Source organism: Nerophis ophidion, linkage group LG11 (assembly GCF_033978795.1).
Source record: "Nerophis ophidion isolate RoL-2023_Sa linkage group LG11, RoL_Noph_v1.0, whole genome shotgun sequence".
NCBI lineage: Eukaryota > Metazoa > Chordata > Actinopteri > Syngnathiformes > Syngnathidae > Nerophis > Nerophis ophidion.
The window spans coordinates 17892278-17902830 of NC_084621.1; the positions used below are offsets into that span (position 1 = coordinate 17892278).

The following is a 10553-nucleotide window of genomic DNA, read 5'->3' on the forward strand; positions in this document are numbered from 1 at the left end:
CTTTGTTGTCAGTGATGTCCCAGTGATAACAAAGCGATATCACAGTGACAACAAAGAGACACAAAGTGATATCACAGCAAGGAGGTACAGTGATAATAAAGTGATATCAGAGTGATAGCACAGTGATAAAGTGATATCACAGTGATGACAAAGAGATACAAAATGATACAAAGTCATATCACAGTGATAACAAAGGGATATAAAGTGAGATCACAGTGATACAGAAGAGAGACAAAAAGTGATATTACAGTGAAGAGAACCAGTGATAATAGTGACAATAAGGTGATATCAGAGTGACAGCACAGAGATAAAGTGATATCACATTGATGACAAACACATACAGAATGATACAAAGTCATATCACAGTGATAACAAAGGGATATAAAGTGAGATCACAGTGATACCAAAGAGAGACAAAAAAGTGATATCACAGAGGTAGAGATACACAATGATGCAAAGTGCTATCATAGTGATAAAGTGAGAACAAATATCACTTTATCAATGCGATTTCACTTTGGTATTAGAGTGATATCACAGTGATAGAAAGTGATATCACAGTGGTAACAAAGAGACACAAAGGGATATTAGTGATATAAAAGAGATACAGAGTGATATCCTAGTGATAAGGAGGTACACAATAATGCAGAGTGATATCACAGTGATAACAAAATGATATCACAGTAAAAACGTACAGTGATAATAGTAATATCAGAGTGATAGCACAGTGATGACAAAGTGAGATCAAATATCACTGTTATCACTCTGATATCACTGCAATATCACTTTGTTGTCAGTAATGTCAGAGTGATAACAAAGCGATATCACAGTGACAACAAAGAGACACAAAGTGATATCACAGCAAAGAGGTACAGTGATAATAGTGATATCAGAGTGATAGCACAGTGGTAAAGTGATATCACAGTGATTACAAAGACATACAAAATGATACAAAGTCATATCACAGTGATAAAAAACGGATATAATGTGAGATCACAGTGATACCAAAGAGAGAGAAAAAGTGATATTACAGTAAAGAGGACCAGTGATAATAATGACAATAAGGTGATATCAGAGTGACAGCACAGTGATAAAGTGATATCACAGTGATGACAAAGACATACAAAATGATACAAAGTCATATCACAGTGATAACAAAGAGATACAAAGTGAGATCACAGTGATACCAAAGAGACACAAAAAGACACAAAGTGATATCACAGTGATGAAGTGAGATAACAGAGATACAAAGTGATAAGAAAGAGATAAAAAGTGATATCACAGTGATAAGAAAGTGATATCACAGTGATAAGAATGAGTTAGAAAGTGATACCACAATGATAATAAAGTGATAAGACAATGATAATAAAGTGATATCACAGTGATAAGAATGAGATAAAAAGTGATATCACAGTGATAAGAATGAAGTAGAAAGTGATACCACAGTGATAATAAAGTGATATCACAGTGATAAGGACGAGATAAAAAGTGATATGACAGTGATAAGAAAGTGATATCACAGTGATAAGAATGAGGTAGAAAGTGATACCACAGTGATAATAAAGTGATATGACAATGATAATAAAGTGATATCACAGTGATGAATGAAGGTGTGATGAAGTGCAAATATAAAACACCTCCATCTTTGTCTCTCCTCTTCTGATCCTGTCAGATTGTTGCGTCATGGACAGCTGATCATTGTCGTCATGTTTGTTTACGTTGCCGTGGCGATGACCAGACTGTTGAAACTGCAACGGCAGAAGCCCTGCTGATTGGACGGCCGCTCCCTGGAGGCGGGACCGGCACCTTCAGGACGTCTCAGCGATGCCGACCTGACCTGGATCGCATTCGTGGCGCTCACACTCTGACGTCCGCCTCCTGATGGGATCGTCACGTAGGACCACCTATTTATTACCACACACACTTTATTCAGCGTGTGTGCGTGCGTGTGTGTGTGTGTGCGTGTGTGTGTGTGTGAAAAACATCCTGTGTTTAACAGAAGAGACTCCATGTTTTCACTTTCTAGTATTTCTAACGCAGGATTGCACAAAATGGCGTGTTTGATGGTGTCATTGCACGTTTTTCTCTCCTGGTGTGGGTTCCTACCCTCCTCCTTGTAGGCTTCACCTGCTTATCACGTGTATCTATTTATACACATTTGCACATATATACATACATACCTATATACATCTATCTATATATATATATATGTATATATATATACATATATATATATATATATATATATATACACACACATATATATACATATGTACATATATATAGATATGTATGTGTGTGTGTATATATATATATATATATATATATATGTATATATATATATTCATATTCACGCACACATACATATGTATGTATGTGTATATGTATATAAATATATATATACACACATATATATATATATACATAAGTATATACATATAAAAAATAATATGAAAAATATATACACACATATATATGTATGTATGTGTGTGTATTCATACACACACACACAAAAAAAAAATATATATATACACTTCTCAAAACATGGGAAGGTGTGTGTAAAGAAGAATTATAGCAACAAGTGGTGGTGAATGATATTCACGGAATCAAAGAAAGAAATCATCAGGACGACAAGGGAGTGTAGCACTGCTAGTCCGCACCACTGAAGAAGAATGGATGTTACAACAATATCTGAACATGTATCCATGAAAATATGGATAAGCTACTGGAAGGAGAGAGAGTACAAGTTGACTCTCCAAAGTAAATACTGTACATAATGTCATCCAATTGTTTGTACTAAGTTCTATTGTCTTCTTTTTGATACACTATTTATTGTCTGGGAGTGCTCTTCCTGATAGGCGTCTTACCTTTTGTAACGAGGGGGCGGGCACAGGTGAGCTCATTTGGCTTTTTCAGCTCCCGCCTGCGTCACGGCGCCGAGAAGACTGCTCTCACAGGTGTGCGCTGTTTAATTGCGTCACAGGTGTGTACTGTTCAATTGCGTCACAGGTGTGCGCTATTCAATTGCGTCACAGGTGTGCGCTGTTCAATTGCATCACAGGTGTGCGCTGTTCAATTGCGTCACAGGTGTGCGCTGTTCAATTGCGTTACAGGTGTGCGCTGTTCAATTGCGTCACAGGTGTGCACTGTTTAATTGCGTCACAGGTGTGCACTGTTTAATTGTGTCACATGTGTGCGCTATTCAATTGCGTCACAGGTGTGTTCAATTGCGTCACAGGTGTGCGCTGTTCAATTGGGTCACAGGTGTGTATTGTTCAATTGTGTCACAATTGTGCACTGTTTAATTGTGTCACAGGTGTGCGCTGTTCAATTGTGTCACATGTGTGCTGTTCAATTGTGTCACATGTGTGTGCTGTTCAATTGTGTCACAGGTTTGCACTGTTCAATTGTGTCACAGGTGTGCGCTGTTCAATTGCGTCACAGGTGTGTTCAATTGTGTCACAGGTGTGTTCAATTGCGTCACAGGTGTGCACTGTTGAATTGTGTCACATGTGTGCACTGTTGAATTGTGTCACATGTGTGCGCTGTTCCATTGTGTCACAGGTGTGCACTGTTCAATTGCGTCACAGGTGTGCGCTGTTCAATTGCGTCAGAAGTGTGCGCTGTTCAATTGTGTCACAAGTGTGCGCTGTTCAATTGTGTCACAAGTGTGCGCTGTTCAATTGTGTCACAGGTGTGCTGTTGAATTGCGTCACAAGTGTGCGCTGTTCAATTGTGTCACAAGTGTGCGGTGTTCAATTGTGTCACATGTGTGCTGTTCAATTGTGTCACATGTGTGTGCTGTTCAATTGTGTCACAGGTGTGCACTGTTCAATTGCGTCACAGGTGTGCGCTGTTCAATTGCGTCACAGGTGTGCACTGTTCAATTGTGTCACAGGTGTGTTCAATTGCGTCACAGGTGTGCACTGTTGAATTGTGTCACATGTGTGCGCTGTTCCATTGTGTCACAGGTGTGCACTGTTCAATTGCGTCACAGGTGTGCACTGTTCAATTGCGTCACAGGTGTGCTGTTCAATTGCGTCACAAGTGTGCGCTGTTCAATTGTGTCACAAGTGTGCGCTGTTCAATTGTGTCACAGGTGTGCTGTTCAATTGCGTCACAAGTGTGCGCTGTTCAATTGTGTCACATGTGTGCTGTTCAATTGTGTCACATGTGTGTGCTGTTCAATTGTGTCATAGGTGTGCACTGTTCAATTGCGTCACAGGTGTGCGCTGTTCAATTGCGTCACAGGTGTGCACTGTTCAATTGTGTCACAGGTGTGTTCAATTGCGTCACAGGTGTGCACTGTTGAATTGTGTCACATGTGTGCGCTGTTCCATTGCGTCACAGGTGTGCACTGTTCAATTGCGTCACAGGTGTGCTGTTCAATTGCGTCACAAGTGTGCGCTGTTCAATTGTGTCACAAGTGTGCGCTGTTCAATTGTGTCACAAGTGTGCGCTGTTCAATTGTGTCACAAGTGTGCGCTGTTCAATTGTGTCACAGGTGTGCTGTTGAATTGCGTCACAAGTGTGCGCTGTTCAATTGTGTCACAAGTGTGCGGTGTTCAATTGTGTCACATGTGTGCTGTTCAATTGTGTCACATGTGTGTGCTGTTCAATTGTGTCACAGGTGTGCACTGTTCAATTGCGTCACAGGTGTGCGCTGTTCAATTGCGTCACAGGTGTGCACTGTTCAATTGTGTCACAGGTGTGTTCAATTGCGTCACAGGTGTGCACTGTTGAATTGTGTCACATGTGTGCGCTGTTCCATTGTGTCACAGGTGTGCACTGTTCAATTGCGTCACAGGTGTGCACTGTTCAATTGCGTCACAGGTGTGCTGTTCAATTGCGTCACAAGTGTGCGCTGTTCAATTGTGTCACAAGTGTGCGCTGTTCAATTGTGTCACAGGTGTGCTGTTCAATTGCGTCACAAGTGTGCGCTGTTCAATTGTGTCACATGTGTGCTGTTCAATTGTGTCACATGTGTGTGCTGTTCAATTGTGTCATAGGTGTGCACTGTTCAATTGCGTCACAGGTGTGCGCTGTTCAATTGCGTCACAGGTGTGCACTGTTCAATTGTGTCACAGGTGTGTTCAATTGCGTCACAGGTGTGCACTGTTGAATTGTGTCACATGTGTGCGCTGTTCCATTGCGTCACAGGTGTGCACTGTTCAATTGCGTCACAAGTGTGCGCTGTTCAATTGTGTCACAAGTGTGCGCTGTTCAATTGTGTCACAGGTGTGCTGTTCAATTGCGTCACAAGTGTGCGCTGTTCAATTGTGTCACAGGTGTGCTGTTCAATTGCGTCACAGGTGTGCGCTGTTCAATTGCGTCACAGGTGTGTTCAATTGTGTCACAGGTGTGCACTGTTTAATTGTGTCACAGGTGTGTTCCATTGCGTCACAGGTGTGCACTGTTGAATTGTGTCACGTGTGCGCTGTTCAATTGTGTCACAGGTGTGCACTGTTCAATTGCGTCACAGGTGTGCACTGTTCAATTGTGTCACAGGTGTGCACTGTTCAATTGCGTCACAGGTGTGCACTGTTCAATTGCGTCACAGGTGTGCACTGTTCAATTGCGTCACAGGTGTGCACTGTTCAATTGCGTCACAGGTGTGCACTGTTCAATTGTGTCACAGGTGTGCGCTGTTCAATTGTGTCACAGGTGTGCACTTTTCAATTGCGTCACAGGTGCGAACTGTTCAATTGCGTCACAGGTGTGTACAATTGTGTCACTTTAGTATTTCCGGCAGTGCAATGGCAGCTTTACGAATGTGTGTTTGTGTGTGTGTTTTGATTAGTCCAGAGCGGGTGTTGCTGACACAACAGGTGTGGTGGTGCGCCTGTAGTTACCTGCGTGTGAAGAAGAAAAGATGTTCGTCTGCATTTGTGAAAGATGATAAAAGTAGTTTCCTTCCCAACAGCCACTAGACATGGAAAGAAGGTGATGGTGGGTGAGTCCCGGCGTTCAGCAGCTGAACACAACATTTAGTCAAAGTCAGGTGGATTGTTCATGTGGTCATTTCCCAACCGACCAGGTGGATCCAAGGTCAAACTTCAAGGTTGTCTCAATGTACTAATACAACCTTCTTTTAAGGTCACTTGTAGAGGACATGTGGTGAAATTACCCTCTGCACTTGACCCATCACCCCCTGGGAGGTGAGGGGAGCAGTGAGCAGCAGCGCCCGCTAATCATTTTTTGGCGATTTAACCCCCAATTCCAAGCCTTGATGCTGAGTGCCAAGCAGGGAGGTAACGGCTCCCATTTTTATAGTCTTTGGTATGACTCGGCCGGGGTTTGAACTCACGACCTTCCAGTCTCAGGGCGGACACCCTAACCACTAGGCCACTGAGCAGAATGTACATATGACCGACATCGCCCCACAAAATAATCTCTCTTTTTGAAGACATCACACTAGAGCAGTGGTCCCGGCTCGATTGGTACACCTGAATAAACCCCGCAGAAGAATTAAAAAACTTTTTAAAAAAATGTTAAATCAACAGAAAAAACACAAGATACACTTACAATTACTGCACCAACCCAAAAAAACTCTCTTTTTCATGATCCCCCCAAAAAGAGGGACAAATCATCACCTCCAATGGGCTCACCACTCATTGGAGGGGCCATAGAGGTCGGGTGCATTGTGAGCTGGGCGGCAGCCGAAGGCAGGGCACTTGGCGGTCCGATCCTCGGCTACATAAGCTAGCTCTTGGGACGTGGAACATCACCTCACTGGGGGTGAAGGACCCTGAGCTAGTGCGCGAAGTGGAGAAGTTCCGGCTGGATATAGTCGGACTCACTTCGACACACAGCAAGGGCTCTGGAACCAGTTCTCTCGAGAGGGACTGGACTCCCTTCTACTCTGGCGTTGCCGGCAGTGAGAGGCGACGGGCTGGGGTGACAATTCTCGTTGCCCCCCCGGCTCAAAGCCTGCACGTTGGAGTTCAACCCGGTGGACGAGAGGGTAGCTTCCCTCCGCCCTCGGGTGGGGGGACGGGTCCTGACCGTTGTTTGTGCTTACACACCAAACAGCAGTTCAGAGTACCCACCCTTTTTGGGTACATTGTGATAAAAGTCAGACTTTTTATGACAAATGTCACCGTTTTGCATTAAAAAGTAATCATTTCACATAAAGTCTTCATTTTACAGGAAAATATGACAATGTTACATAAACAGAAAGAATATGAGAAATTGTTCCCAATTTTATAAGAAAAAAGTCGCCACATTGTGAGAAAAAGACTGCTATTAGTACATTGTATTTATTTATTTATTGTTTTTTAATCATTATTTACTTCAATTTATTACAGTATGTTTCTATATACATTTTTCTTTTATAATTAATTGTGGCCAAAGGGGGCGCATTTCAATTCCTTACACACACTTGTTATTTCATATGTTGACCAGAGGGAGAGCACTTGGAATTTTGACACACACTTGTCATTTCATATGTTGACCAGAGGGGGAGCACTTCAAATGTTGACACACACTTGTTATTTCATATGTTGACCAGAGGGGGAGCACTTCAAATGTTGACCAGAGGGGGAGCACTTCAAATGTTGACACACACTTGTTATTTCATATGTTGACCAGAGGGGGAGCACTTCCAATGTTGACACACACTTGTTATTTCATATGTTGACCAGAGGGGGAGCACTTGGAATTTTGACACACACTTGTTTTTTCATATGTTGACCAGAGGGGCAGCACTTCAAATGTTGACACACACTTGTTATTTCATATGTTGACCAGAGGGGGACCACTTCAAATGTTGACACACACTTGTTATATCATATGTTGACCAGAGGGGGAGCACTTCCAATGTTGAAACACTCTTATTTCATATGTTGACCATAGAGGGAGCACTTCAAACGTTGATACACTTGTTATTTAATATGTTGACCAGAGGGGGAGCACTTGGAATTTCGACAGACACTTGTTATTTCATATGTTGACCAGAGGGTTAGCAATTCAAATGTTGACACACACTTGTTATTTCATATGTTGACCAGAGGGGGAGCACTTGGAATTTTGACACACTTGTTATTTCAAATGTTGACCAGAGGGGGAGCACTTCAGATGTTAACACACACTTGCTACCCTCTGGTCTTCTTTCCGTACTTGCAACTTGCCAGAAGCCGAAGCGGGACGTTCGTCATGCTAGCAGATGCCATGTGACCTTGGCCGTGTTGTTACAGAAGTGATTGTGCTGTTCTGTATCGTCCTGTAATCATATTTGAAATAAAGATTCAGGCTTTGAAATTCTCCATTTTGTTCTCCCAACGAGGATGGAAAATTCCCACACCTTTCATGTTCATTTTAGCAACTTTATATTAGCACGCTAACGTTTTATGCTAGCATTTTTGCTAATTTCCGTACATTGTAGCCCATTAACTGGGCACTCTGTTACTTGGTGCCGACCTAAAAGTATGTTTGCTGTTTCACTCTCACCATGCTAATGTTAGCATGCTAACATTTTATGTTAACATTTGAGCCAATTTAATACTTTTTTAACCTAATAGCCACAGATTCTGTTACTTGGTGACGTCTTAAATGAAATCTGGCTGTTTCATTGTTACCATGCTAATGTTAGCATGCTAATGTTTTATGCTGGCATTTATATTCATATTTTGTTACCTAATAAACATGTATATCGTTACTTGCCTCCGTCTTAGAAGTATGTTGTCTCTTCATCTGTTAGCATGTTAATGTTAGCAATTAGCAAGATAATGTTTTTTTTCTAGCATTTTAGCTAAGATTTTACATTGTAAAGCTAATAATCATTGATTCCTTGACTTGGCGCCACGTTACAAGTATGCTAGCTGTGACCCTGTTAGCACGCTGAGTTTCTATGCCAGCGTTTTAGCTAACGTGCTATATTTACAACTACGGTATTTCCTGGAATTGCCGCCGGGTATATAGTATGCGCCTGCCTAGAATTACCGCCGGGTCAAACTCGTCACGTCACGAGTGACACTTCCCCTGTCATCATTTTCAAAATGGAGGAGGCTGATTTCAATAATTTGAAATCGCATAAAGGGAAGAAGATTAAGAGCTATTCAGTAGGATTTAACGTCCAAGCTATTGAATATGCTAAAAAGAACAGTAAGCAGCTATGTTTTATTAATATACCGTAGCTGCGTGTGTCAAATATGAGTCATTAAATGACTCCCGCCTCCTGGTGGTAGAGGGCGCTAGTGATCCTTCTTGCGACAACTCGGCTGCAGAAGAAGTGACAACGAGTGTCGTGATATGGGCTGGGAACGGATATGACGCACGACGGACCTTTTAGGATGTAACACCACTACTCTTATGCTGGCTATGTAAACAACCAGGCTGAAGAAAAGCATGTTCCAGTCATAAATACCCAGTGTGTTATTTATACAATCACACTTCATGGTGGCAGCGGTGGGATAAAGAGATCACCCACGGAGCAGAACGGGAGGGGGAGTTGTTCGAGGATAATTCTGTCGTCGCCCGCACTACACGTGAGGAGCCGAGCTAACTGATAAAACAATTTTCTAAACTGGACTTTCAATTGAAGCAGGAGGTAATAAAGGAATATCTCCATCAAGACAGAGACTTTTAAAACTGAGGAAAGATAAGGAAGACTTCTATAAACAAGTTATCGATGCTTTTGATCAGAAGAAGCTGCGCATGGACTTCATTTATAAGTAAAGGTAAGACCATAATAACTTTTTTTTAATTTATTAAATGTGCTTTTCATGATGATATCCTTACATCACACTCAAAATTTTACCGCATGCCTTTGGTAAGTGCCGGAGTGAGAAGAGGTTTTTGTCAGGCTTGCCTCTGACAGTATGTTTGTGTTCTAGTTTTTTTCCTGTCAGCGCTCTAATTTTGTTGGTTTCCTTTCTTTCTCCCTGAGCGCTGTTTACCCTCAGCTGGTTGGCACCTGGCCACACCTGGTGTCAATCAGCCCGCTCCTATTTGAACCTGTTTTGTCCTCCAGTCGAGTGCTGGATTATTGTATTGTATTGTCGCTCCTGTCGTGTCGTTTCAGGTCGTTGCAGCGTAGCAGTAAGCGAAATTTGGTAGCTGTTTATAACTTACTGTCTTTTGTTCCCTGCTTCCAGTTTTGTTTGTTCATAGCCTAGTCCGTTATCTTCTAACTCTCATGCTAGCTCTTTTAGTTTGTTACCCGCCTCGTGCGCGCTTTTTGTTTGTACACTTTTGTTTGTTTTTGTTGTAGTGTGTAAATTAAAACTTCCTCATTCAATGCCTGCCTCCATCTCTGCATCTTGGGGTTCGTCACAAACTAACTCTGACAGTTTTAAAATAATTAGCGCATGCTTGCCTTTACCGCATGCCTTTGGTAAGCGCCGGAGTGAAAAGAGGTTTTAAATTAATCAGCGCCCCGGCGGCAATTCAAGGAAATACGGTAATATATGTAGATGTTACTTTGTAATCTCTTGGAGTACGTTAACTCTCTGAACGATACCAGCATTAATTTCAGTACACCTTCTGCTCGTCCCCTCTCAAAAACATTTGAACTTTCTATTTAATTTTTCAAACCATTTCTACGTTAGCCCCACATC

At 42.1% G+C, this 10553-nt stretch overlaps 3 protein-coding genes across 9 annotated transcripts in view; all 3 read left to right on the plus strand.

The window, feature by feature from the left end:
• LOC133561726 (WD repeat-containing protein 26-like) overlaps positions 1-8256 on the plus strand; it is a 50137-nt gene extending 41881 nt beyond the window's left edge. The window contains exon 14 of the mRNA XM_061915210.1: positions 1670-8256. Coding sequence (XP_061771194.1) covers positions 1670-1692 — 23 coding nt within the window. The 3' untranslated portion in view covers positions 1693-8256. The remainder of the gene's footprint in view (positions 1-1669) is intronic.
• The window catches only part of LOC133562427 (IgGFc-binding protein-like), a 77586-nt gene continuing 68789 nt past the window's right edge, over positions 1757-10553 (plus strand). The window contains exon 1 of the mRNA XM_061916614.1: positions 1757-1891. The gene's annotated coding sequence lies outside the window, so the exon portion shown is untranslated. The remainder of the gene's footprint in view (positions 1892-10553) is intronic.
• Positions 3187-8256, plus strand: LOC133561725 (uncharacterized). Of its 7 annotated transcripts, none has more exons than XM_061915202.1 (4): positions 3187-3791; positions 3844-4170; positions 4223-4980; positions 5033-8256. In XM_061915202.1, exons 1-4 carry the CDS (start codon positions 3187-3189, stop codon positions 5791-5793), a joined length of 2451 nt encoding a protein of 816 aa, XP_061771186.1. In that variant the 3' UTR covers positions 5794-8256. The 7 variants fall into 7 exon arrangements, with proteins under 7 accessions (XP_061771186.1, XP_061771188.1, XP_061771191.1 ...); XM_061915204.1 differs by having other exon boundaries at positions 4223-4930; positions 5158-8256; XM_061915207.1 differs by having other exon boundaries at positions 4223-4601; positions 4654-8256.